Source organism: Platalea leucorodia (assembly GCF_965183815.1).
Source record: "Platalea leucorodia genome assembly, chromosome: W".
Lineage (NCBI taxonomy): Eukaryota > Metazoa > Chordata > Aves > Pelecaniformes > Threskiornithidae > Platalea > Platalea leucorodia.
In genome coordinates, this window is record NC_138859.1 from 1,433,676 (window position 1) to 1,461,240 (window position 27,565).

Genomic DNA, 27,565 nt, shown 5'->3' on the forward strand with positions numbered 1-27,565 from the left:
CCCAAGGGCACGGGCTGGTCCAGGGCATGGGAGCAGGGCAGAGCACCGGCCCAGTGCCGGTGGAGGTAGCCGGACCTGCCCACGCTCACCGGGCTGGGCTCTGCTCCGTGTCCCACCGGTGCCTGCTTTGGGAACGCTCTCCATCTCCGGACATGTTACCTTGGTTGGCTTTCTTGTCCAAGCCCATCTGCTCCATCCAGAGAATAACCCCTTTCTTGCTGTTCGCAGCAGCTGAGTTGGGGAAAAAGCCTTCAAAGTTTCCAACCCACCCAAAAGAGAAGTGCAAGAGAACGACTGAAAACCCGTATGGGGCTGGGAGCCCAGCGGAGCCGTCCCTGCGCTCGCCTACTCCCCAGCCCTCAGCGGGCAGGGCCGTCTCCATCCTTACAGAGGGATTTACCCAAGGCCACGAAAGGTATCGGGGTCAGCGCGGGGATTAAGCCAAGCCCCGCTGCCCAACGTCTCCCCGCTGCCCTCGGCTCTTCCTCCTGGCCGAGCCCGCCCGTGGCTGCACCGCGGTCCCGTGGAACCCGCCGGCTGCGGCACTGCGGCGTGGTAAGCGTCGACGGGGCATCAAAGCTGTCTCGGGTCTGAACTTCATAGTTTATGAACACAGATTTCAGGAACAGATGATAACCATGCTTATTTGAAACCAACTGCATTATCAACCACATTAGTAAAGCCGTGGCAGAACACGGCCCTTTGTGGAAGATAAAGCCAACTCCTCCAAAAACCCTCCCCCGACCTTACAAACACCAAGAAAGCTTTCAAGAGTGATAAAGACAATTTTTATTCAGGCAATGAAATATGGAAAAAAATATATTAGTAATCATTATAATAATCTCATTTGTGTGAGTATAACTCTTACAAATATTTACCTGACATATAAAAGGGAAATTATGGTACATATAAAATTGGTGGTGATGGCAGTTACATACATGGTACAAAGCGGTCGGTAGTAGTCAATGCAGAGAAAGTTCCTGCCTCTGGAGGGACGGGTGGAAGCAATCCGCGGTCGGGGTGGTTACTCGTTGGCACTTCACTGTAGACAGAGATCTGCTGGCAAATGCACACTTGCAAACAGCAACACTAGTGGCTTGCGGGCAGGCACCTGCCGCTGCCAGAAAGGGATATTTAAACTCTACGGCAAGAAAAAAAGACGACAAACACAACCGGGCTGCGATCCCGATGCACGGCTACCTGCAGGGTCTCCCTGGTTACGTATCTCAGCTGGAAGAGCGGGGCGGCGTTTGAATGCCCTCGTCTTTAAAAGCTGGGCGAGGGAGCCGCTGCGCACCCCTCCTGCCGCCGGCTCCCGCTCTGCCCCCACGCCGTCGGTTAGCCAGCGCCGGCGTCGCGCCGCTGCGGCCTCGCCGAGCGGGAGCTCCGGGGCCGAGCCAGCCCCGGCCGCAGCACTGCTGCCGGCTCCGCACGCCGGAGCGGCACACGAGATGCAACAGTCCTGCCCATTTACAGTTACAAACACACGCCTTCTATTATATATAAACTATAACCATTATATATATATTTATATATACGTAACTATAACCATATTATAGTTAATCAATCATTCCTTAGGAATCTTCTTTGCCCAGACTGGAAGTGCATGCTGACAGGCACAGGAACGCGACAGCGCTGGGGTGAGAGAGGCGGCCAAAGTGGGACCGGGGGACGGCAGGGAGCAGCGGCGGGGAGGATGCTGCCAGGGCGGGTTACTGCGGCGGGAGCCGCTCTCCGCAGCCCGCCGGGCCTTCCAGGCAGCCCCTCTTTGCCCGAAGGGGGAAGACTGCAGTGTTGACCGTGCCGTATGTGGGCTGGGATTCTGGGTCGGTGCTGAGAGCGGTGAAATCCAAGCTGCTGCGATTATCTGCCGCCTCTGGGGCCAGAACACCACCCCTGAAGAGAGACCGAGCTCAAACACGCTCAGGTCAGGCTCCCAGCGAGCCCGACGCCCCTCACCGGCTGCTGTGCTCCTCGGAGCTGAGCCCTGGCCCAGGCACGGTTTAGCATCCCCACTGGCCGCAGCAAACACAGAAACCGAATTCCATCCCTTCGGGCAAAGCGGGAAGTAAACATTCACACCGATGACCTGGGGCATTTATACCTCCCGTACAGCCAGCACCGGGCAGCGTGGCCCCCAGCGCAGAGCACGGGGCTGAGGGCTGCCCGCGACCTGCGGTGCCGACCTGGGACCTGCCCCCCGCGCTTCGGCTCCATCAGCCTCGTGCCGGGACCTCGGGCACCGCTACAAGCGCGACGGCGAACCTGCGTGCCAAACCAGCAACTAGCCCCGAACTGACTTTTTACGAGCACCAACAGCTTGTGCAATGCCGCTCTGGTGACCTGCTCCCTTCGATTTCTGAACGGTTGCAAAGAGAAAAACCCAGCTCCCAAAGAAATCCCGGGGTCTCAAGGGTTTTAATGTATCTGCGCAGACCCCGAGAAGGTCCAAAGGTGCAGCACCTTCCAGGGGTCACTCCCTGCTGTCACCAGCGCCCTGCCGAAGCCCAGCGCACCGCAGCCTGGAAAGGATCACTCGCATCCAGGCAGGAAAGCTGTTCTGGAGCGGGACACATGTAAGAGGAGGAGGAGAGGGGTGCTAGTCTGCAAAACCCAAAACGCTGATGAAATGGAGGGAAGGGGAGCCACGCTCCGGTGGGCTGGGGCCGGCGTTTTGACTCCCCGAACAGAAATAGTCCTCATAGATCATCTGACAGAGGCTTTTCTACCAGCCCACGAGAGGGATGTGTGGAGAGGGCAAAAGAAAAAAAAAAAAAAGGGAAAAAAAAAGGTTTTTTCCTTTCTGTCAGCTGCACAAAGGGGTGAATATTCAGCACGCAGCTGCACAGCTCCGAGCGGTATCGGCTTCCCACTGCACAGCTACCAGCCCGTTCACTGGTCTAACTGGGAGCACAGTGAACAGGCCTGGACTCTGCGTGCCAGGGCAGGCTGCTGGCATCTTTGTCTGCTTAAGCGTATAATAAATTCTCTCTATACATAATATAACTAATAAAATATATATCAGGTGTATGGCTCTGATTTAAACAGATGTTTGCACTGCACGCTCAACACAGGGAATTAGAAAATAGAAGGGAAACAGCTCGATTCTTTTACAAAAAGGTAGCAGCAAAAAGGTTTACGAAAGTCTTAGGCTGGGTAGGAAGCAGCCCGAACAGCACATATTTCCCTTATATGATGCTTTACAACTTCGAGGTTCAAGGCGATAGTAGAGAATCCTCCATCACTACAGCTATTGCCCGATTCCATCCATCTGCCTTCTGCGGGACGGGCTGGTTCTGCGCTGACCCCGGGGGGCAGCGCCCACGGCGCGCCCCGGCCCACGGCACGCCCCGGCCCACGGCACCAGTTCCCGCTCGCGGACGCCGAGCGCCGCGGCCAGGAAAACGCGCCGCTGCGCAGCGTGCGTGGCGGCAAAACTCAGCGGGCGAGGCTGGCTCGTGCAACGGCGTTACCAGGAGGGATGCATGGGATCTACACAGGGATTTAAATGCACCGTATCACCCCAGAGCCCCCTGGTTCCCAGCACAGGGCAAAGGCAACCTCAGCAATTCTGCTGGAGCATGGCCTGTCCAGAAAAGTAAACACCTCTGAAATACAGCAGGCAGCTTGCCTGCATGGAAAGTCAGATTTTGGGCTGCATCCAGACAGATTTGAAAGTCTATTTTACTGCTGTCTGGATCTGCCTTTGCCTGTAAAGGCTGGCTTTTGTTTGGTTCTTTTAATATTCAGTGCTGTAAGGGCATTTTTGACAGCAGCACAAGACCCAGGGCAGTACTGCACTCCTCCTTGCCTTTCTGTACTGGCTGGGGAAAAGAGCCTTATGTCAGCAGAATCACAAAGTAGTTCAGGGTTTGCTTCCCTCCTCCTGCAACATCCAAAGTGGGCAACTAACTCGCTACGGCATGGGGAGCCAACAGCAAGGGGCTTGGCTTTGTGCATTTTAAAGGAGACTAGAAACCCCATGTTAACAGGCCTCAGGAGATGCCAGGGCTGTGGGCAGGGCGGCCACGGGGAGGACGGATGGATAAGTCCCAGCTCTCCAGGACCAACATCTCCCCCGTTTCTCAAACACCTCTTGGCCGCAGAAGCCTCCTGCAGTCCTCTTGGCCGGGCTCTCCTTTGAGAGAACTTAAGTTACGACTGGTTAAGCGGCCGTATCCATGCTCCTGGGGGAACGAGACGTGTAGCAGGACTGTGCCTGACTGGAAGAAGTCAGCAGAGAGCCCGAGTGCTCATAAATGCTAATAAAGTGCACAAATGCAGACGTCAGCTTCCCTCCTCCGAGGCTGGCATGGCCAGGGACAAGGACTGTGCTGTGTATCACCCATGTACCAGAGACCAGGACCAGCCCCTCGAATACCAGTGCCTCTCCCAAAACCGATCGATCTACTGGGAGGCTGCTTCAGCCAGGGGATCCACGCCGGCGGCCCCAAACCACCTGCGGCGGGTGCCTGGGGTCCCTGAGCCCCTTGGCTGCCTCCCCACCCATGCACCCACGTGCCAGGTCCCCTTCCCCGGTGCAAGGGCCGGCGGCTCCAACCCTGGCATCGCCCACGTCCTGGCGCAGGACCTGTGCAACGGAGCACGCGAGGACAGTAAGTGACAGAGCGCGTAGGGGCACGGCTAGACCCACCCCGGCCGAGGGGGACAGAGCCCGGGGTGTCACCTCCCAGCTGAGAGGTGGCATCCGTGCAGACAGACGGCGTGGTGGCCGCTTGCTGCTGACCCCAGGAGGGACACGCGCGCCCAGCCTGGTCGCAGGGAACCCAGCCCCAGAGCCCTTGGGAAACAGAAACAGGGACAGTGTGGGGACCGGCTCTGCACGGGGGGCCGCGGGGTCCGGCAGCCAAGCGGGCAGGCAGCTGGACATGTGTGCTTCTCTGCTGGGGGGGTCCTGGGTAATAAGGCAAGGTGCTTGACGTTACGAGAAAAGCAGCCAAGTGCAGAGTGCTGGACAAGGGGCGGTGAGACTCAGTCTGTCTTTCCCAGCTTCGCTATCAGCTCGTCACAGATCTTGGTCAGCTCCTCAATCTCCTGGTTCTGGAAGAAAAGCAGACCTTGAGGACCCCCGCGGCGGCACAGATGGGGGATAACGCTCGGGCCCATCTGCCACTGAGCCAGCTCCTACACCTGCCCCTGCGAAAGCTCCTCCACGCAGCATGCAGGTACCGCAGGGACCCCCGGGCTCACCCCTCCTCATCCCCAACAGAGCCCGGTGCTGCACGCAGACCCACAGCTGCCCAGCTGCAGCCCACCGCGCTCCGCTCAGCCCAGGCGACTGCCAGCGGGCACACATGAGCAAGCTCTGCCCATGCTGCAAGACAGCCAAACCCATGCCAGTCCTGAACCGGCAGCCACGTCACTGCCTGCAGCCTGGCAGAGCCTGCATCCCCTTCCTTGCGAGAGGACCCAGGATGCTCAGGGCAGCAAAACGGTACCCTGGAAATCCAGAGCAAAGCCAGCGCAGCTCCCAGGGTGGGTGCGTTACCTTCTGCTGGAGCGCTCTCTCCAGGGACTCCACCTTCATCTGCTCCTTGCGCAGCCCGGCGTGCAGCGCCGCGCTCTCGGCTTTGGCCTTCGTGCGCACCTGGGCGATCTCCTCGTTGGCTCTGCGGTGGGGTTTGGAGAGAAGGGGATGGCGGTCACGTCTTTGGGTGCAAGCAGGGGCACCGCGGCACAACGTTAGACCGTGAGGCATCGGCAGAGCCTGGCTCCTGCTTGCCTGGATGCATCAGAGGTGGTTTTCCCATATGGAAAACCTGCATGAAATGGGATTCATTCAGCTCCTCCAAACTCCTGTATGGAAACTCTCCTTTCCAGAGCAAAGCTAAACCAGTTCCTCACCCACCGCCCTCGGGGCTACGGTGTGTTGGTGAGCTACTGCTCATCAGCTGAGCCTGGGTAGCTGTGCCACCCCTTCACACACCGCAAACGTGAGCCCTCTGAAACGTGGGAACTTGTTAAGCGACTGTAAATAGACTGCGAACCTCGGTTTCTCCATTAAAAAAAACTAAGCAGAGATCAGAGAAGCCATTCAGGGATTTGTGCTGGCTTACTTACAGCCATTTTAAGTCACTTGAGCCTGAGGCTGTAAAAGGCAGCTTTTCACATCAATAAGCTCCTGCCTTCCAACCTCAGGAAAGCCAAATGGAGACACTGCCCTACAAGGTCTTTAAGCACCCAGAAAGCTCCTCGGCACGCCCAGCAGTCTCGTCCATCACCTTACTTGTCTAATTTTTCTTCTGCATGGACTTTCAGGGCCTGATACCGCTGCTCTTCTTGCTTGACCCGGGTTAAGTAATCTTGAGCACACTTCTTCAGAGCTTCTTCGTTCTGGAAAAAAAAATACATCCATCTGCATTGGGACTGAGCACAGAGATGTTGCTCTGATGGGATGATATATCCTGTTCTGAGTGTAAAATTAAAAGGCTTTAAAGAGAATCAGCTTCTCCCTTATGCTGGAGCCCCTTATCCAGCTCAGCAGCATGGAAAAAACAGCGTGTAGATGGAGACAGGCTTTCCTGGGGCACGCTGCCCTGGCACCAGCTCTGCCCAGGGCGCGATGCTCCGCCGGAGAGCGCCGGGGAGGAGCGCGGAGAAGAGCCGGAGAACCGGGCTCCCCGCAACGGCTTCCCCTGGCATGTGAAAGACTCTTTGCTCGTTTATCAGAAAGCGGGCAGAGGAAAGCAAGCGAGCGGTCCCCCGAGCAAGGGCCGGGGCATTTGAAGCAGCGCTGCGTGGGACGGGAGAGCCACGGTGCTGCAGCACGGGGCAAGGTGGGGGCAATGCTGCACGGGAGCTCTGCGCCCAGGGACCAGGGCTGCAGGGAGGAGAGGAAACCAAGGTAAGGACCTTCTTAAAGCCTTCTAGGACGCCCTTCAGGTTTTCGTATCTCCTGAAGAGATCCGACAGGGACCTCTCCACTGAGTTTAGGTCTGCCAGAGCCTGGTCTTTTTCCATCGTGAGCTGCTGCAGGTTCTTCTGAGACGTCATGTTTGTCCTCTGCTCATCCTCTGTGACGGAGAATAAACAGCAGGGACACGGTGACTCGGGGGGGGACGGCTGCGGCAGCCAGCTCCCTGCCCCGCGGGCCCGGCCAGGCGACGGCACCTTACCTATCATCTGCGCAATGGTCTTCTCATACTCAGCCACTATTTTCCTGAAAGGGAGAAAAAAAAACAGGTAAGAAGCAGCAGTTTTTTGCAGACACACACCTACAGCTCTGCTGCCAGCAAACTGCCCCGGGATCATCCCTTCCCCACGCCACAAAGGCGGCCCGAGCAGCAGCCTGTCTGCAGAGCCCCAGCTGTTGATGCTGCAACTCCCACCATCGCTCCCCTACGCTAAGACCTCCCTCCAGCCGCGGCCGCTCGGGCCGGCGCAGCTAATGGGATTTTATTCCTGCGACAAAGAAACCAGCAGGCTCAGCACAGCACAAGCACAAAGAGTACACATCTCCTAACATATCCCACCCCGATGATGACGAGCCGTGTCATCCCATTACAGCCCCGCCAACCCACCTCCCAATGGGGAACGCACACAGCGCCGCACCGTGCAGGGGAGCGGGCAGGCGAAGGTGCGAGGAGAAGGCTTTTACCTCATCTCTATGGCTTTTACCTCATCTCTAAGACTTCCTGGCGGCTCTCTTCGTATTTCTTCTTCCACTCGTTTGCTTCGATCTCCTTCGTGATTATCTAGGTTGCAGCAGACACAGGACGCTCGGGATGCGCTCGGGGTGGTTTCCCTTGCTGCCCCAGGCCTGCGACGCGCTGGGGACCAGAGCTGCCCCCGCTCCCCCCCGCAGCGCCAGCCAGGATGGGGTCCGGCGAGGGGCAGCCCCGGGGTGGCTGCCACGCTGGGGTACGCCCCGGGAGGACAGGGTCCCCGCTCATTACCTCCTCTCTGATGAGCGTGAGCACGGCCGTCTTCTCTGATTCACTGAGGCAGATGCCGTCCAGGGGACTCTCGCTCCTGCTCACGCTGGTGATGGCTGCGGGGGACTTGTCCATGGAGCACAGCCCGGGATTGCCCTGGGGGGAATTACCCAGCTGGGATGCTGCCTGGGTTTTCTTTCCACCCTGCCTCTCCTGTTTGGGGTGCTCTCCCCCATTTTATCAGCCTCTATTCAGGCACCAAACCTCCCTACCTGCACACACTGACAGCTCAGCGCCTGGTATCAGAGACACCCGGCAGAGCCCATATGGGGATTTTAGTGCACTTTCTGCCCAGTCCCTTACTGGGAGCTGGGGCTGCCGCTGTAGGACACCCACAGGCTGCCCTGGGGCTTGGCATCCCAAAGGGGAGACAGAGCAGGGGCCCATTTTGGACGGAGGAGACCCAGCTCTGAGCAGAGATGTGCTCACGCCCGACATCCCTTCACTTTCCCCATGGCTGGTTTCAAACTATCTGTCTCCAGCCTGGAGGATCTTTGCTGACCGTGAGCTATGCACAGGGGGTCTGCCAGGGTCTGGGTCGCCTGTCTCCATCACCTCCGGGTCAGGGGGAGATGTCGCTGCAGCCGATGCACCCAAATTGCTGCCAGCAGCTGCAGGGACATTTGCTGGGCCGTGCTGATCGCCCTGAATGCAGAAGGGAGCTGGTGGGGGAGAACAGCCTTCACCTCCCTGCAGAGCAGGGTCTGGCTGGCCCAGCTCTGAGGCTGCTCCCACTCTCCTTCCCGAGGGACAGCCCCACTCATCCCACAGTGCCCCAGCTGGCTGGGAGAGCTCCGAAATCGGAGACGCTCGCGCAGGGCCCCTGGCACCCTCCTCTTTCCATTACGGGTGCTCCTCCAAGGGACGAGGTGGTGGTACCCCCATTGCTCACTGCTTTCTCCCCAGAGCCCAGCTCCTTTCCACCAGTGCTGCAGCCGCAGGGCCCAAACTGGGGGGAGAGCTCAGCCCCGTGACCCAGGCGCCGAGTCCTGCCTGGACGCCGGCCCCACCTCGGGGGGGTCCTGCAGCCTGAAAGGCCTCCAGAAAAGCATTCCTTCAAGCCGAGGCTTACACCACCGCCTGTTCCTCCTTTTATCATCCCAGCCGAAGTGACAGCCCCGCGCAGCCATCTCCTTGGGAACCAGCTGCCAGGCCATAAATAGAGAAGTGCTTTGGAGGAAGCAGGCTGCTTTTGCCGTGTTTTGGAAACGAGAGCACTAAAGCACTTCTCTCCCCCCCTCCTCCCCTGCGCTTTGACTGCTGCCCAGCTTCAAGCACGACCGAGCCCTTCACAGGCTCTCACAGCTCTGCTGCCCGTAGCAGCGGGCAAGCGACGGCCGGTGGCAGAAGCCACCCCCGGGTGCAGGTTTGCATCCAGGCAGCCTAACACTGGGGAGGTTCAGCCCCGTGTGGTTTTGGCAGCAGCCTCCCCCAGCATCTCCCAAAAGCAGGCGCGCACCTGAACGCCTGCAAGCACCTCTGCCCGCTGCCGGCCCCACGGCAAATCCTCCCACGCTGGGGCTCTGGGATGACCCCGGCTCGTCTGCAGGAGCAGAGTCTGCCCACGCTCTCCCCAGCACCAAACAAAAGGTTCACTTTGCCTAATGTCCTTGTGGGGCTTAGCATGGTTAAATCTGTCTCAGAGAAGCTAATTTTGCTGATGTTGCTAATCTCATTGTCATCTGCTTGCCACCCCGAGCAGCTTTGGCCAGGGGTGGCTAAGCTGGCATGGGGTCCCCCCTGCAGCGGAGGGGTCTCGGGGCCACTCCGATGGCTCCCCGGGGCACATTGGGGTGCCCCTGTGCAGATGTGCCGCTGCCGGGGTGCCAGGGTCACTGGTGGCTGCAGAGCCAGGGCTGTTTTCATTAATCCCCGTCTCTGCTGTCAGCTGCCTTCCTGAAAGCAGCGTTTGAGGACCCCCTGTAGAAGGCACAGGCACCAACCAGCCATCAGGGCCAGCCCTGGACCCCTCCACGTGAGAGACAGCCCGTCCTGCGGCTCTCCCTTCCCTTGATCTCCTCTGCCCTTTCACTGTCATTCAGCCACTTCCAAATGCAGCGTTTGCTCTCGTTGCCCTCCCACGGCCGCAGCCCTGGCTCCCCACCAGCCCTGCTCCATCCCCGGCATCTCTCCCTCCCACCCACGAGCAGCAGCGCCCACCCGGGAGGGAGCCGTCCTCTGCCAGGCTCCTCCTGGCCTGCTGGGAAATCACCGCTATTTTTATCAAGTCCCTGCGTGGGCTTTTCAAGAATTTGAGCTCCCAAAGAAACTCCTTTTGGTAGCATTTCTGGGATTAGCAGCAACATTTGCTGCAGCTTCCCCCAGGCAGCGTCTGGGATGCAGGAGATCAGCCCTCCCGCAGCCCCGCCGCCCTGCCGAGCCCCACGCCAGCGCCCGCGCAGCCGCCCAGAGCCTCCCTGCAGGCGAGGGAGGAGGAAGCAAGGGGCACTCACGGGGAAGATGCCAGGCCCATCCTTTTCCATCTGCTTGGAGATCTCCTTTTCAAAGCCTAAAGACAAGGAAACACAACCTTTTAGCTACCTGGAAACAAAATCCTGGTGGCACATGCAGATTTGCTGGGATGCAGAGGGGTACCCCGGAGTCTCTACGTCCCTTGAGCTTCCCCTCCCAAAAGGCTTCTTTGCCCCCAGCTCCTGCCCCTGCAGGGGGATGCACCCTGCATCCCTGCCCCATCTCCTGCCCTCGCAGGGAGGATGCACCCTGCATCCCTGCCCCAGCTCGTGCTCTAGCAGGGAGGATGCACCCTGCATCCCTGCCCCGTCTCCTGCCCTCGCAGGGAGGATGCACCCTGCATCCCTGCCCCGTCTCCTGCCCTCGCAGGGAGGATGCACCCTGCATCCCTGCCCCGTCTCCTGCCCTCGCAGGGAGGATGCACCCTGCATCCCTGCCCCGTCTCCTGCCCTCGCAGGGAGGATGCACCCTGCATCCCTGCCCCGTCTCCTGCCCTCGCAGGGAGGATGCACCCTGCATCCCTGCCCCGTCTCCTGCCCTCGCAGGGAGGATGCACCCTGCATCCCTGCCCCGGCTCCTGCCCTCGCAGGGAGGATGCACCCTGCATCCCTGTCCTGGCTCCTGCCCCTGCAGGGAGGATGCACCCTGCATCCCTGTCCCGGCTCCTGCCCCTGCAGGGAGGATGCACCCTGCATCCCTGCCCTGGCTCCTGCCCTCGCAGGGAGGATGCACCCTGCATCCCTGTCCTGGCTCCTGCCCCTGCAGGGAGGATGCACCCTGCATCCCTGTCCCGGCTCCTGCCCCTGCAGGGAGGATGCACCCTGCATCCCTGCCCTGGCTCCTGCCCTCGCAGGGAGGATGCACCCTGCATCCCTGCCCCGTCTCCTGCCCTCGCAGGGAGGATGCACCCTGCATCCCTGTCCCGGCTCCTGCCCCTGCAGGGAGGATGCACCCTGCATCCCTGCCCTGGCTCCTGCCCTCGCAGGGAGGATGCACCCTGCATCCCTGTCCCGGCTCCTGCCCCTGCAGGGAGGATGCACCCTGCATCCCTGCCAGCCTCTCCTCCTGCACTCCCTGGAAACCAACACTCCCCTCTGGTGGCAGTTCAGCCCTGTGCCTGTGTCCCCACAGCTGCCACCCACACCAGCCATTCCCCAGGACCGCGGGGGGCCGAGAAGGAGGAATGAAGCTGCACGGGTCATTTTGCACTTTGCTGGCCGGCATGGGCAGGATGCATCCCTGGGATGAAGCCCAGCTGCTCGGGCCACTCCGAATAGCACAAGCCTCAGCCCGCGCCAACTGGTCCCAACGCCCTCCAAAGGAGCGGCCGCATGGCCCCTGCTATTCTTAACAGCAGTGGAGAGGAGATAAAAGCCGTCTCCTCCCGCCTGCAGCACACGGGACACCCTGCCATCTCACATAGCCTGGGAGATAATTTATGAACCTCACTCAAACAACTGCAGACATGACTGGCTACTCACATGTTAACTGGGCAGAGAAAAGAAGTATTGCTAGAGCCCAGCTAGGAAAGGAAGGAGGCAACATAATGCTTGTGACTGCAGATTTCCTCGTGTTTCCCCCTGTTTATCCCCGTGCCCTGGTCAGCGGCTGCTTGCCACAGCTCACAGCACCATCCCCGCAGCCAGCACCGAGCCTGCGCACCCCTGCCTGGCCCTCTGAGACAAGCAGCAATGAGTAAAACCTCCCAGCCTCTCTGCTGACCATCACATTTTTCCTCCCTGTAGAGACAAAGGACTGTTTTCCTCTCTCGAGAGCCTGCAGCTCTGCACAGCATTCAGGAGAAATGATTAATGCACAGGGGAGAGCTGCAAACCTTCCGTGAGGCGACTTCTCCTGCCTGCACCTGCAACTTTGCTATTGATTAAATGCCATGTTGCCTGGCTTTTAATTATTTTTTAATGGATTGGTCAGAGAGGCTAATTACATAGGAGACTGACAGCAAAACGCCACCAAGAGCAGTAGCAGAGGTCTTCTGTAGCGACATGGAGATCAGCCCTTGTGCCAGGACACCGAGTCCCGGCAGCTCTGCTCCTGGCCCAGGCTTTGAGCAGAGCACCCTGCAACCCGGGAGGCAGGGCGCGTGCATCGGGAGCGTCCCAGCTCGGCCCGCGTCCCAGCTCGCCGCTGAACACTGGTTTCAGGAGGGAAATAGTGCAGATAAGCAGTGGGAGGTTTCATTATAACTTGCGGCAGCCTTTAGCCCTGGCAGCGTAAATAAACTGTGATGAAGCCGCGTTGCCTCAGCAGCACCAATTCATTGCCAGAGGCTGCAGCGATTGCCTGGGTGCATGCACGGCGTGTCTCCAGAGCCAGAGGCAGCGGGGATGCTCCTTACCTGCCTCCGTGCCGTGCTTCGCCGCCGGCACGGGAACGTTCGAGCACTCAAAGTACTCCAGGTCATCTTCTGGCTCACTCTTCTTCTCCAGGCTGGCCGGTTTCTGCGCGGAGGTGGTGGAGGCCAACTTCTCCTCATCAGTGGCATGCCCATCCCGATTTGCAATATCTGGGATTTCGGAGATCAGCGCTCCTTCATCCTGCAGGATCAAGGCATGCAGTTAAGCAGGGCTGAGCTAATCCATGGGGATCAGGCAACCAGGCTGCCTGGACAGTCCGTGGAAAGCATGGGAGGCTTAGCAGCCACCGACAAGCTGCTCCCCACCAGCTCCTTGGCAGGTTTTGGCAGAAGGAAACACATGGTGCTGGGGACAGAAGCAATTAAAAAGCAAAATCCGTTAACCCGACCGCAGAGCTCGGTGCTTTGCTCCAGCCCACACTGGGGACAGGGCTCAGATACTGCACACGCGTGGTCCCTAATGAACCACGTGGAAAACAGGGAGCGTTTCCCGGCCAGGACACCCCCGCTAAGGGACCGGCTCAGCCTGGGGGTGAGCACCAAGCACAGCCCTCCTCCCTCCCATCCCACCACAAACCGCCCACGGGGAAGATGTTCTCCCCGCCGCCGGGAGCTGCTGCTTCCAGGGAACCGGCCCTTTGCTCAGGCGTTGCTGCAGGCACACGCCAGCCCGAAGCTCAGCTCTCCGCCATCCAGGCCATCCCAGCATCCTGCACCCCGCCAGCAGCTCCCGGGGTCGGATCGCACGTACCTGAGCGCAAACGTCCAGGACCAGGGACTGCGTCTCGTACTGCTTCACCTTGCAGCCGCTCCTGCAGGGGAGAGAGAAGCGGCCGGCTGAGGCGCGGGCTCGCGCGGGCCGCGCGGGGAGGAGGCAGGGGCGCGTGCGAGACAGCCCAAGCAAGGGGAGGCAGCCCCAGCGCTAGCATTGCACCCCGCTGCGTGCCAGCAACCCCACTCACCAGTGAAATATCGAGGCAGAGCAAGTTCTGGAACGAACAGAAGGAACAAGCAAACAAAACACACGACTACAGAGCAATTGGGTTTGCCTTTGAGGTGTTTATTCCTGTTGAAGGTAAGGATCAGAGAAAGATGCTGACAGCGAGAGAGGCAATCACCAAGGAGCCGGCAAAGAAAGATTTCCCTTGCTGCACCCTCGCCCTGTGCATCCAGCGCGACGGCATCCTGAGGTCTGAGTGCACATTGATTTTCTGCAGGAAGGAACCATTTCCAGGCTGTCTCGTGCCCTGTCCCTGCAGCTGAAGGTTGGTCTGGGAACATCTCTGCAGCATCCACGCGTCTCCCACGTGAGTCAGACCCGCACGGCCGGGGCGGAGGGCTGCTGGTTAGAGAGCTCTGCTTTGCTTGCAGGAGCACCAGGGCAACCCGCTGTGCCTTGAACGCTCCCTCCGCCAGATGCAAACGCTGTCCCAAGGAGAAAGGCCTTGCAGATGGGAGAAGGTCAAGCTCAGGCTGCTCTTGCAGGTGGTCCCGTGGCTGGATGCCCTCCAGCGAGGGCAGCTCTCCCTGGGACTTTGTCCTGTGTTCCTCAAAATGCTCCATCCCGGAGCTTGGCTGCACAGGCCCGCAGGCACAGCCGCATCCTGACACACCGGGCATCGGCATCGTGAATCAGCTTGAGGCAGCGGAGGGACAGCTGTGGACCAGCCCCAGCAGCGCTGGGTCCATGTCACCGAAGCCCACGGGGGCTGAGGGAGTCGGCGGTGAGATGAAGTGCACCCCAGCACTCGCCTCTGGCTTTCCTGCATCTCACTCCACATTTAGCAATCGCCCCCAACTCGCTGCCATGCCCGAACCCCCCAAAAGAGATATTGGCTAAGCTGGAGCGTGACAGCCCCCTACGGATAGGTGGGGAGGGATCTCCAGCTCCAGCCTCAGCACTCCCCGCCACGGGGACACGGGCAGAGGCTGGAGCAGGATTGCAGTGAGCCGTACCAGCGTCTAAAGAATCGCCCTCACCCGCTTCGCTCCAGCCTCCCCGTCCCATCGCACACGCGCGCCAGCAGAGTGCAACGGGCAACGCGGCACAGCACACGGAAATTTTATTTGCACACTAACATGCACACCTGGGTCAGACTGAAAAAAATCCCTCTTGGCTCTTTCTCCATCACACCCTAATGCGAGCAGCTAAACTGCAGCTCACCGTGTCCTCCTCCACCTCTCTGCTCTGCACCATCTCCTGGGGCCGGTGTTACCACACCATCTGGCAGCTGGTTTGATCTCCCGCACCGACACCAAGGTAACAGCTCCGTAATTCAAGGGGATGGGGAAAGGGGGAGAAGACAGCCAAGGCAGACGGCCCCGGCCCTGCCCCGCAGCCCCCGAGGCCAGGACAGGCACAGCCGCCCATGCAGGGGTTACCAGTGTAACCGTTTGGGATAAACCCAAATGCAGGCAGCGCTGCCTGCGTGCCTGCCTGACGCACAGGCAGACCTGCCGGGCTGCGGGTCCCGCATTAAGAGACAGACATCCACTGTTGAACGTCGTGCTGTAAAAAGGCAGATCAGTTCTCAGCCGAGACACAGATGTCAGCGCTTGAGCCCAGCTCTAATTTTGTTCGTGCATATGGCAGGCGGCACTAAGCGGACAAGAAGGGCATTGGGACGGATGACATAAGATCAGGAACTAAGCCCAGGATGCTCCTTCCTCCGACTCCCCTCGCACGAGAGCGGAGCGCGGATGAGCCCAGAGGGTCCCGGGGGGCCGACAAGCTGCAAGAGACACCGAGCATCGCGGGGAGGCTAAACAGGGGTAACGCCAGCCCCTCCTGCGCGCCCTGCCCGCGGGACGGAAGCGCAGGGCAGCCCTGGGGGGGCACGGCACGGGGCACTCGATATTTCACTGGTGTCCCACCGCGGGGCTGCTCATGCTGGGGGCACAGCACGGCCCCGCGGCAGCAGCACAGGTCGCAGGGCAGTGAATGAAGGCTGTTTTACTCGAGCCACACTATCTAACCCATCCAGGATCTCGCAGCCCAGCTCCACCGCCCCAGCTTTGGGCACAGGAGGGATGCTTCAGGGTAGAGCCACGAGCAAATTGGCTCTGGCAGCCACCAAAGATCTAAAGAGAGCCCTGTTTGGAGCTGGCTGTGATGGCAAAGCTCCCCCGAGACTGACATCCCGGGGCCAGAGGAGAGAACCCCTGACTCCCTCCCCTCCCAGCTGATCCTTTCCACCCTACCCCCTACAGCAGCTGCCTCCCTGGTGGTTTTGCATGGGAGGTGGCAAAAGACACCCTCATCTCCAGGGCCAAAATCTACCCATCTTTGCAGGGACCTGGACTGCACAGGAACGTGCTCCCCCTCCGTTAGCCGACGCACTGCTTTCGAGGCCTTGTACATCATTAAAAGGCGTTGCAGGTGGGCATGCCGCGGGAGTAAGCACAGGCGCACGCCTCGGCTGCAGCCCTCCTCTCCTCTCCTCCCTCGCCCCCAGGCACTCGCCAGCCTGAGCTGCCCCGGGGATCCGGCCCGAGAGGCGCAGGGCACACATCAGACAGCGGAGAGCATGAGTCCAAGGGCAAGAAGGAGCGGGCATGCCATGGAGACGAGTGGGGCCAGCACACACCCAGAGAGAGTGGACAAAAACCAGCAAAGAAAAAGAAGAAAGAAATACAGAAGAGAGTACTTACAACAGAAAACAGAGAAATTTCACTTGTTCAGTAGTCCTGATGCACCAAAGCATGGACAGGGAGAGAGACAGACAGATGGAGAGAAGAAGAGCGCGTGAAAAGGCCTGGATATTAACTCTCATCTGGAAAAGCACAGTGAGTTGCCCAGCTCTGTCTTTTTGGAAGGAACACACAGATAAAAGATGCTCTGATTCTGCATTTGCTATTCCTGGCAGCGGGATGAGATTCAACCACAAATCCCGCTGCCGGGGGAGGCGAGCGCCCGGAGCAGCCCATGCTGCTTGGAGGTGACGGAGAGGGAGCCTGAAAATTCCCCGCCGCCTTCCCTCACCGCCAGCTCCTGCTCGCCCGTGGCCACATGCAGGAACGCCAGCTCTGAAAAAACTCTGTACCAACACTCTGCAAATATTTCCCAAAGAAAAAAATCCAACACACCCTTATTTTTGCCTGCTAGGTTTTATCTGCTCGCTCTGTAAAAACCCACTCTCTAGTTTTCCCACCAGAGGATTCGTTAGCAGGGTGATGGCTCGTTCTGGCTTTACTGTCAAACCAGCCACAGACTCTGTGCTCCTAAAACTTCCCCTTTTAAGCTGATTTCCTGCTTAACCCTGCAATGGGTTCTGATTACCCGTTAAATGCAATCACCAAATATAGTGGAAGGACCCAAAATTGGCTGGGCAGTTATTCCCTCGTGCAATATCCCCTCTGCTTCCCTTGCCTGCGGAGAGACCCTGCGGAGGGAGGGCAGGCAGAGCCAAGCCCGGCTCAGCAGCGGCTGTCTTAAACGTCAGGCTGGGACTCCAGCACTGCCCAGACACAGGCTGGAGGGCATTTGCGATACAACAGGTGAAATACCAAGAAAATAGCAAGATTTAGCCATTAAACCTGTTCCCAGAGGATGGAATGCTATCTGCATTCCCAGGAGGCACTATGAAACATCACCATTTACATGGGGGTTTTAAATAGCACGGTTCAGGAACTAAATATGCACTTAAATAGTTCAGCAAGGAACAACAAGCTCCCTGCCGCCTGTGCAGATGTGATGAAAGCAACAATCAATCTGCCTGTTTAACCTCTATTCTCTTCCCCCGTTATAAAAAAGGAAATTCAGTGGCAGCTCACAAAACGTCCCAGCAGCATCTGATTAACCAGACGCGCATTCGCGAGCTTCAGAAGACCTGCAAAGCCTCGTGTGCGCTCGGCAAGCCCTGCAGGCTCAAGCCTCCGTCAGAGGTCTGCTCTGACTCCACAACCCTACACCTCGGCCCCACGAGCTGGAGCCCCGGGGGGATCTCCAAAGGGGTGATCCTGCGAAGCGGGTCCCGATCCAGCCCTCCCCGCTCTCTCTGGGACCCGGGGCACCGGCAGCGCTCCGGGACACCCGTCCCTCTCCTCCCACCCGCTCCTGAGCGAGCGGAGTGCCGGCACGGAGAGGGGAGCTGCCCTTCCACCAGGACAAGGGGTGGATAAAACCGGGGCGGCAGCAGAACCCGGGGTGCGCGTTGGTATTTTGGGCTCGCTCAGAAGGCACGGGGGCAGGAGCACCGTCACCATCACCACCACCACCACCGCCGCTCTGCCCGCGTGCGGGGGAACGGAGGGGGCCGCCAGCCCCCAGCCGGCCGCCCGCTCCGCGCGCACCGGCACTCACGTTATCAGGCGCGACTTGGGCCTCTTTGGGGAGTCTCTGCCTTTCACGAGATCGTCCTGCACCTCCAGCGTCTGAGACTCGAGGATTTCGTTGAGGCTGTTGTCGGCAGTGGGGCAGGAGTCGGCGGCGGTGCTGGCGAGGGTCTTGGTGGGCTTGAAGGGATCCACGGAGTCAAAGTTATGGGGGTCGAAGTGGTAAGAGCCCTTGGGGAGAGTCGGAGAGTTTCGCAGCGCTGAGCTGCCGCCGAAGGGGTTGAGACCCGGGCTGTCCCAGAGCGCGGGACCCCTCTCCGCATCCTCGGCTGGTTTCTTGGGGGGCTCTCGGTGTCTCTTCGGCGTCAGCTTGCTGGCCGGGATCCTGCTGCCCTTCCTGGGCGCAGCCCTCCTGGCCTCCGTGCTCTCTCCCGCCTCCGTACAGTCGACCCCGGGTTTCGGGACCTGCTCTTTGGGCTCCGGGGCCGGGTCCCCCCCCAGCTCACCGGGGCTGCCACTGGGATGGGGGAGGCGGCGTGGGGTTGCCGGAGGGGAGCTCTGCAGCCGGCAGCCCCCTGCCACAAAGGGGTTTACGCTCTCGTCATACTGCTCAGGGTCAAACTGGTAGGATGCTTCAGGTACCGGCGTCTCCTCTGTGGTTTCTTCTGTTTTCCTCCCCAGCAAAGGTGTTTTCCCTTTCCCAAGCTGGCCCCGGCTGGGCGAGCACTCCCGGGCCAGGGCATCAGCCTTCGGCTCCACCAGCCCCGTGTCGGCGTCTGCTGCGTCCTCTCCTGACATGACCCGCTCCCCGGCGGCTCTGCCCGCATGGGGCCCCGGGGCTGGCTCTGCAGCGGGCACGGCGGCGCAGCCAGCGTCAGCCCCGCTTCCCAGCGCAGCTGGGGGCTGGGTTTCAGCCGGCGGCTGTGTCAGGGACAAGTCTTCGGGGTTGCATTCCCCTTTAGTATCCGAGTTGGCTTTAGTGGCTCCGATCTCCGGCTGAGCCTCATCTTTGGGGTGCTTCCCAGGCGAGCTGTCCCGGCGGGCTTCCCCTACCAGCAGGTCACCATGGCCACTTGGCTCTGAAAAGATAAAAGGAGCCGGTTAAACCCCCGCCTGCCGTGCACCCCCTTCCAGAGGGGCTTCTCTCCCCTCCTCACGGCTGCTCCAGAGTCAGATTTTATGGGGGACGTGCTGACCCAAGGCTCAGCCTCCCCACCTGCCAGAACGACTGTGTAACCCCGGCTTCAAGCACTTTCTGTAAAATCTGAAGCCCATGAACACAGCGCAGAAAACGTACATAAATTGCATGCCGAGGGCGAGCCCCGTGCGGTGTTGTCTGCGCCGTGCCAGCAAACCTACCAACATCTCCATTTGTGCCTTTCCTCTGCCCACCGCTTGCTCCCACCCAGGGCACCGGCAGCCCCAGAGGGGCTTCGCAAAGCCCAGCGAGGCTCCCGAGGGCCAGACGCCGGCTGGGACCGACCACGGGGCGGCCGCTCCCAGGGCAGAAACACCGGCATCCGAGTGGGAATGGCAGCGACAGGGAGTCACGGCTCACCTGGGCGGAGAGTTAAAAACTACCGAGAGGAATTTAGGGAAGTACGACATGAGAAAACACCCTGAAACGTGATTAAGCAGGCTCTGGGGCGAATGGGAACGGGATGCTGTGCTTCAGGAATAAGCATGTAACAGGCTGCAGCGGGGATTTGGGGGTCAGCCGCCTGCAGGGCTGCGGAGCTGGCTGGGCACCAGGCAGAGGGAAGCTGCCCGATGTAAACTGCTCCCCGGAACTCGGCTGCCGCACCCCAAGGCGTGGGAGCAGGTTTGACAGCACTTCTGCTCTCCCCCAGCACCCCAGCCCTCGCTCTCCTGCAGAGCCTCAGCAGTCCCGACAGGCGCCCAACGCGGGGCTGCCGCGCGGGACGCACAGTCCTCGCCCGCACCAGGGCACCGCTCCGCCGCCGCCGCAGACCCACGGCCATCCCTGCAAAGCGCGAGCTCCAGAGACAGCAGCTGCACATGGTCGATGCTCACAAACCGTCGCTGCAATGCAGAAATGCGAGGAGCCAAAGTGCCCGGAGAGCAAAAACCCTGCGTGCCGGGTGGGGCGGGAGGGAGGGGGGGCACAGCAGAGCAATGAGACGCCCAAAGAGCAGCGAGCCCGCAGGATAGGGCCTGCCGGGAGCAGGGCGCGGGGAGCCGCTCTGCTCAGCACCGCGCCTGCCCGCGGTTTCCATCCTGCCCGCCGGAACTCGGCCACACGCTGCCTGCACCCCTGCCTGCAGAAATCCTGCCTCTGCATTTATACAGGGCTCACCACGCTGCTGTCAGAGTTTCTTAATCACAAATCCTGATCCATGACTTAATCACTATTACTCCAATCCTTTCCCCTAAATCCTTTTACTGTTTAATCTTTTCTTTGCTGTCAGGGGATGGGGAAGCTCCTTATCTACCGAGGCATCCTGAAAGCTACACCCACCAAGCACCTAGAGCCAGGACCTCGGCACAGGCACGAGAGGAAAACACCCGGTGTCACCTCCACGCAGCTCATCTGCGCCTCTTCTCCCGCGTCTCAACCAGGGACGATTGCACAGACTCCCGGGATAAGGCAGAACGGGATGCTGGGGTGCTCGGCACCCATCAGGGAGCGCGCAGGACCCGCAGCTCTCGCTGGCACCTTTCTGGGGAGGCACAGCCCAGCCAGCTCCTCCAAGGGCAGAACAAAACCAGTGCTCGCCTGAGGACCGAACTGGTTTGAAAACCTGGCTGGGATTTGCAACCAGCTCACGTTTCCTGGTGACCAAGCGAGTCACAGGCTGGCAGAAGAAGGAAAGTGAATCAGGCAAATATCTGGTCCCTGGGCTAATCCAGGACGGGGAGCCAGCAACCCTGACTCAGCTGATGGCTCGTGGTTTGCATAATTGATCTCCAGGATGCTAAAAGCCATGGAAATGAATCATGAGGGGCTGTGTGCTCCCTGAGACTGCAAAAAAGCTCCCTCCAACTGCAGAAAAGCTCCCTCCAAATAGACATTGCCTTGGCGCCCCAGAAAACGCATCGGTAAACACAAATCCAGTGGAAACATACTTGGAGTGCAGCCAGAAAACACTCCGTGGCAGCGCCTTTCCATCACCGGCAACCAGGAAAACCTCCTTAAGAGACCCCAAAGAAAACTTTATTACACTTGCTGTGCTGCTCAGATGTTTTAAACCTCACTGAGACAGCCCTGAATAGAAGAACAGACTTCAAAGTCAGGGCAAAAGGCACCTTTTAAATGCATTTTACATTCCCACCGGAAGGTTTTGCAGCTGCCGTTCTCACAGACATGAGCCCATCCTGGTTTCTAACCCAAGCAACGAGTAATTATGCCTTGAATAACAAGCAGTCGGCACACAAACCACCTCTCCTCCTTGCTGTGGATGTCTGCAGGGCGGGGAGAGAAGAAAGGATGGTGCATGTGACCATCGCTCAGAACAACCATTTCTTCACCAAAATTACAAGAACCACCCGCCCAGGTCTGCCAATTTTGTGATTCACTCGCTTTCTGCACCCGAGACAGCTCAGCTGCTCCGCTCCCCGCTGCCTGCAGCACAGCCTGCTCGCTCAGCCAGTCCGAGAGGCTGAGGAACTGGAATATACTGGGAGACAGAAGGCGTGGGTGAAGGACAGCTCGGGAGCTCGCCAGCAATTTTGGCAGTCTTCTGAAGTAGGACCATCCCTCCTGCAAGCTCTGGGGTTTTTCTTCCCCTTCCCTGGCCACGAGACAGGCATTAATCACTTGTGCGAGCTAACAGCCACGCTCAGCGCTGCATCTGAGCAACGGCCCACGGGAACCGAGAGGAAGGAAGGAGAGCTGCGGGAGCCTGCCCACCTCCGCCACAAGAACCCGTCCCAGCCCTCCCCACGCTCACGCCATGCCCCAGAGTCCCAGTTTTCAAGCCCTGCTTGTGCTGAGCTATTCACCTCCCTGGAGGAGCCCAGCCTTGGGGGCTGAGGCCACCCCAGGACAGGGTCACATCGGCACCGAGATGGCTCCATACAGAGGACACAGGCAGGCAAAGCTGTGAGGTCCATTACTTCTCCGGAGAGCGCTGCCGGGATGACGGTTTGTGGGGCAGAGCCCTCGCCACAGGGACCGGCCGGGACCACGGGTGCTCCCAGGGCACCATTTAGTGCTTCAGCTGCTTCTCGCAGGGATGGAGAGCCAGCCCCTGCCCCTCCTGCCTGCTGATGAGAGCAGGACAAAAACCCCTCCTGTAAAGCAGTCCCAAAGGTGACGCCATCGCAGGCAAACCTGCCCCACACAGGTCCCCCTGCCCAGCAAGGGCTGGGGGGGACGGCCTGGCCCTAAGCCCCCCCAGCCCCAGCCGGGCGGCTGCAGTTCCTCCCCCTGTGCATTTCCTCTGCCTCCAATGCAGCCTCCCATCAGCCGCCAAACAACCGGAGCCCACGTTCCTGCGGGAACAATTGCACAGGATGCAGAAACCAGTGACCCGAAGGGCTTCGGGGTGCTTGGGAAGAGCTGAGGTCTGCACTCCGGCCCCGCAGCTGCCCGGCTCTGCTGGGTACGAGCATCGTGATAACCTCGGTGCAGCATTGCCTATTCCCCAGGGAGCCCTTCCCAACCTCGGCGAGCTGTGTGCGGCTCTCCCTGTTCCTCCACAGCCTCTGCACGCATTTACATCCCGAAGCGAGCACGGCTCCCCGCCACCCCTGTGCAGTCACGTCGGAGAGCCGCTGCGCTGGCTCAGCACGCACTCCCTCCGCTCACGTCTCCTGCCAGGGAAACCAGCCCGCAGAAACAGCCAGTGCCGCCCCAGCCCAGCCGCCTCGCCAGCCATCTCGCTGCCTTAACCCTCCTTTTGGGCCGAAACGGTGCCGAACGCCCCACGGGACCCCAGGAGAAGGCAGTTCGGCAGCCAGGCTCCCGCGCACGCTGGCCCACGGCACGCAGCTATCCCCCTGGGACCGGCTCTTCGCACAGGCATCCCAGCAGGTGCCGTTCAGCAGCATCCCGAGAAGGTGACCCCCAGCTCTCCCGTTTCACCTCCGGCACTGTGCCGCCCTGCAGGTGGGGACATTTTAGTCCCAGCATGAAAACGGGCACTGCCAGCAGCAAGGCATGCTCAGTGACTCCAGGATCCATCCCAAACACAGATCCAATAAAAGGCACTCTGGATCCCCCAAAACAGCAGTAGTACCGGCCGTGCACGGAGCGCAAACCTGCTTCTGGTCCGGCCAGCGTACATGGAGGGGATATTGCAAAGTGAAAATGGAGATTTTATCCTCTCCAAAGAAAAATGTCCAGACAGGACAGTCTGGCACTGCAGAAACAGGCACTTTGTGCGTGTGCATTACAATCGTTACACTTGCCTTCCTTAGGCTGAAATTACACACGAACGCCGACTAACTAAACAGCTTTTCTACACGCCATCCCTCGCTCCCTGAAATGAATCAGAAGAACTTGGCGGCAGCAGTGCTGCCAAGCAAAGGCTCCGCGCCCTTTTCATCCCACATACAGCCACCAAGTGAAGCAGCAATGATCCTCTGCACAGCCCTGAATGCCAAGCGCCGGCGAGAACAACCCCTCCACTATCTGCAGCCTTTGATTCGGCTCACGCTTTGTGCACAGCCTGAGTCACGCATTTCTCCCCTTCCCGACCCACTGGCACAGGCAGGCTGAGCACAGGATATCTGGCCGGTACGTTCAGCTTAGGCTTACGTAGCTAACGACTTTTTTCCTCTTTTGGCTTTCCGCTTTTGTTTAACAGACGTTGATCTATTTTTAAATCTATTCTGTTAAGAATTAGCATACCAGCAAACGATGCTGCCGCTAACACACCGGAAAACACGTGCCCTGCATCAGAGTAACAGAAGTAAAAGCTGATGAGCCTGCTCCCACCGCTGACGGTTCTGTATTTATTGCTTCTGCTCATATCCTTGCACAGATTATCTCCTTTAGGAAGAATGGGATAGAATTAGTGATCCTGAATGGGCCCAAAGCCTAACCGCAGCCCACTCCCCATGGCGATGGGACTGGCTGAATTTTTGTCCCCGAGAACAGGGTTTAAGGCACCCAGGCCACCTCTCAGCTGCGCGCAGAGCAGCCAACCCCCAGTATCACTTCTGCCTTACGAGTTTCCTAACCCTATTTCTTCCCACGTAAGGGTGAGACTGCAGCTGTAAGACAGACGGGGGTCTGCTCCTGCTGGTCCCCCCGAGCCCGGGAGAGGCTGTGCCTGCCCGTGTGCCCGCCCGCCGGTCCGGGCTCCTGCAGCTGCCCCCTGCGCTGGCCCAGCTGCGCAGAAGCGTTGGCAGCAGCCATTCCCCGACGACTGCAGGGCAGAGGCTCTCGCTGTACGCGACAGCTCGGCTGGTTCAGCACTGACAAGCAGCCATTACGCTGGATTGCCTCCTGAGCGCAGCATTTGTTACCGCTGCTGCTCCTGAGCTGCAGCCAGACGAAAGGGCTGCAAAGCAGCATTGCAAAGATGAGGGCTTAACCTATAGATTACCCAAGGTATCGTGATTTCACCCCAGGATGCCTTTGCACACTGCAAACTCACAGCCGCACCCGGGTAATCCTTCCCTCCACCATTTCAGAGACACCGAAGGGATGCACCCGGAGCCCCGGGCAGGGCAGGGATGGAGCTGGCCCTGCTGTCTCCAACATCCCGCTCTCCACCAGCCAGCACGGAAAAACAGCTTTTGCCGGAGATCATCCGCTCGGTCCCGCAACACTGCAAGCTTTGTGCCTCGCTGCTGTGCCGGGCCGGCCCCGAGGAACTGCTGCTCGTCCCGGGACGCAGGGGCACAGGCGCGTGTTGGGGACGGTGACTCCCTGGAGTCTGAGGCAACGGGCTTCCCTGAGCAGAAGCTTTGGCAGAAAAGATCCTCAGACCTGCTAGGAAAGCCTTTCTCTCCCCTCTCCTCCTCCCAGACATTATCCCCCGAAGTAAAGATGCCTCTATCATCCCTTCTTAAAAGGGAAGGATTATTCCAAGAGCTACGATTATCGGAAGCATGAACCAAGCACTCTCTCCATCAAGGCAAAGAAACCTGTGTTTTCCACGGGGATGGATGGGCACCCAGATCCATCCCAACAGCGAAACAACACCGCAGGAGACGGAGAGCCACAGCACCCTGTTACTGCCAAGGTCACGCAGTACTTGGGCTCCTGCACGGGGAGGACCCAGGGTCTGGTTCGAGCCAGCATGCTCCGAAACCCAGCTGAACAAAGCTGAACCAGCCTGCGGTTGCAAGCATTCAAGAAAAAGCACAATATTGCCAGTCCCATAGCAGGGGCCCTGCAGCGGCGAGAGGCGGTCAGGCACGAGAGGGCAGAGGATGCTCGGGATGGCCCCTCCGGGACCTGCCGGCCCCCCGTGCGCTGCCCGGCCAGGCCGCCCTCCTGCAGACAGCCCCGGGGGCTCACAGGCACCCTGCCCCTGCCCGGCCACCCCGCTCTGCTGAGAGAGCGGATGAAAGGGGAGGTCTCCTCCCTGCCCCTGCCCCGATAACCTCCAGCAGTTATTGCAGAGGTGCCGGAGCTTCAAAGCCTCCTCCTGGCAGCACGAAAACAGAGGGGAACACCAAGCTCAGCCACAGACACCAACCACAGTTCCCCTGGAGAGAAGGGCACGATGATAGGGGGGAGCTGGTCCCCAAAAGGCCAAGGGTTAATGGGGAGCTGCGCTCAGAGGAGCGGGAGCCGGTGTGAGACTCAAGGACAAACCAGCAACAGCAAAGGGCCCCACTGGCAAAGGAAACCCCCTGCCTTTTCAGCAGATCCCTTGCAATTTCTCCAGAAATATGGTATAGCAGCATCGAACTTTTACATCTTTAACAGCAGCTACACAGCAAAGACACCTGGCCACTAACTCCAGGGAACAGAGACCCACGCAACGAAACCTCCGCCGCCGACCGGCCGGGGGGAGGACACAAACCCAGCACCACGTCAGCCCCTGCACGGAGCCAAGGGCGAGGGGCGCGCGGGGCAGCTCCCACCGGCCAGCGGCCCGCTCTGTGCAGCGGCCAGCGACGGGAGGCAGCCCCGAGCGCCGCGCCGTCGGCGGGGGAAGCGGCAGAGGGCAGTTTAACTGACAAAATGATTTAACAACATTCTCCGTTCCTCTCCATCAACCCATCACGGCCATCCCGGCTGCAGCCTCTGCATGGGCGCAGCCTCAGCCCGGCTCGGCGGCTCACAAAACCCGATGTGCAGAGCTCTGCCTCCGCAGCCTCTCGCTCCCTCCCCGGCTCGGGGACAGCAGGAGGGTGCAAAACAGCACAACGATAATTTTGCACTGCTAGACGTGAGCCAAGGGGGGCAAACTGACTCTTCTGAGCCTGCAGTGCAGCCCCCTCCCTCCAAAACAATTCAATCAAGTCAACATTTCACTCAAGTGAGAGAATAGCCCTTTGCAGAGCGCAGGGCCCTGAGTGCTGGCATTTGAACCATCCAGGCCATTAACCACAAAAAATGTGGCAGGCATTATTCAAAACAAGCGACTTCTCCTCCTTGACCCCACCCTGCCTTTCCGCATCCGGAGCGGAGAGTGGAAAAGCAGAAGGTGCACGCTGGCTCTTTACCTTGGGTCCCGGCCTCAGGCTCCGGCGATCCCGGCGGTGGCCCGCAGAACTCCTTTAGTGGCGAGCGGGTCGGTGTTTCTGCTTCAGGGGTCTCAAAATTACCTTCGGAGTCCGAGCTGCCGAGGGGGGGGAAAAGAGTGAGGAATTACCGCTTTCAAGGCTAGCTCTGAAATCCTCCACACTGCCTACACATCCAGCCAGACCGGCTCCCGGGCCGGCCGGCCGTGGGCATCCTGCGGCGGCCGCTCGCTCCTGTCCAGCGGGACACGCTAGCAAACGGAAAAGGGAGAGCAGGTGAAACAACATCATGGGCATCCCCCCGCACGCCCCCGACCCTCATCCCGGCCGAGCCTCCGGGATCGCTTCTCGCAGGTCTTTCCCGAGCCGTCTGAGCATCCTCCGAGGAGACGGCGGCCCCCTCGGCACCTCGCCCTGCCGCTCCGGAGGCCCGAGCGGGTTTGGGAAGCAAGCCTCGATGCTCCTGCCTTGCGCCCACCAGCATCTCGCCGGGAGGGCAGCGCCCAGCTCCGGCGGGACGGGACGGCCCCGGCCCCGGCCCCCCCGGCGCGGTGCAGGCTGCGGCCCCCCCCGGCAGCCAAGCCGATGCCAAGCGGGCAGCGAGGGGACGGCGGGCTCGGGGCAGGGAAGGGAAGGGACCGCCGGTCACTTGCCTGAAGCCCGGGGCCGTGCCCTCCGCCGGCGAATCCTCCTCGGCCCCGCCGTCCTCCCCCTCGGGGCCGCCCCCTCCCCGCACCGCCGACCAGGTCCAGCGGGCCCACTGCACCGGCGAGAGGATCTGCCAGGCGCTGAACGCCATCGGCCCCGCCGCAGCACGGCTCCGCTCGCCGCGCCGCTCCCCGCCGGCCTCACTGCGGCCGCGCCGCCCCCATCGCCGCCA

The 27,565-nt window shown here is 60.0% G+C and overlaps 1 protein-coding gene across 2 annotated transcripts; it reads right to left on the reverse strand.

Annotated features, from left to right (window-relative positions):
* Positions 1-800: 800 nt before the first annotated feature.
* Positions 801-27,521, reverse strand: LOC309601503 (transforming acidic coiled-coil-containing protein 1-like). Of its 2 annotated transcripts, none has more exons than XM_082334531.1 (13): positions 27,339-27,521; positions 26,668-26,783; positions 18,104-19,154; positions 13,553-13,613; positions 12,784-12,982; positions 10,409-10,464; positions 7,917-8,051; positions 7,639-7,715; positions 7,137-7,180; positions 6,874-7,034; positions 6,248-6,354; positions 5,510-5,630; positions 801-5,061 (listed from the first exon to the last, which is right to left on the reverse strand). In XM_082334531.1, exons 1-13 carry the CDS (start codon positions 27,482-27,484, stop codon positions 4,993-4,995), a joined length of 2,343 nt encoding a protein of 780 aa, XP_082190657.1. In that variant the 5' UTR covers positions 27,485-27,521; the 3' UTR covers positions 801-4,992. The 2 variants fall into 2 exon arrangements, with proteins under 2 accessions (XP_082190657.1, XP_082190658.1); XM_082334532.1 differs by lacking the exon at positions 27,339-27,521 and adding an exon at positions 26,817-27,019 and having other exon boundaries at positions 26,668-26,748.
* Positions 27,522-27,565: the final 44 nt, after the last annotated feature.

Bases quoted from the DNA above. Each gene is read 5' to 3' on its own strand.
- LOC309601503 (XM_082334531.1), bottom strand. From the start codon at position 27,484: ATGGCGTTCAGCGCCTGGCAGATCCTCTCGCCGGTGCAGTGGGCCCGC. The intron at 19,155-26,667 runs GTAAAGAGCCAG...TTATCTTTTCAG, and splicing joins GCCTGAGGCCGGGACCCAAG to AGCCAAGTGGCCATGGTGAC. The intron at 12,983-13,552 runs GTACGTGCGATC...TTGATCCTGCAG, and splicing joins TCCTGGACGTTTGCGCTCAG to GATGAAGGAGCGCTGATCTC.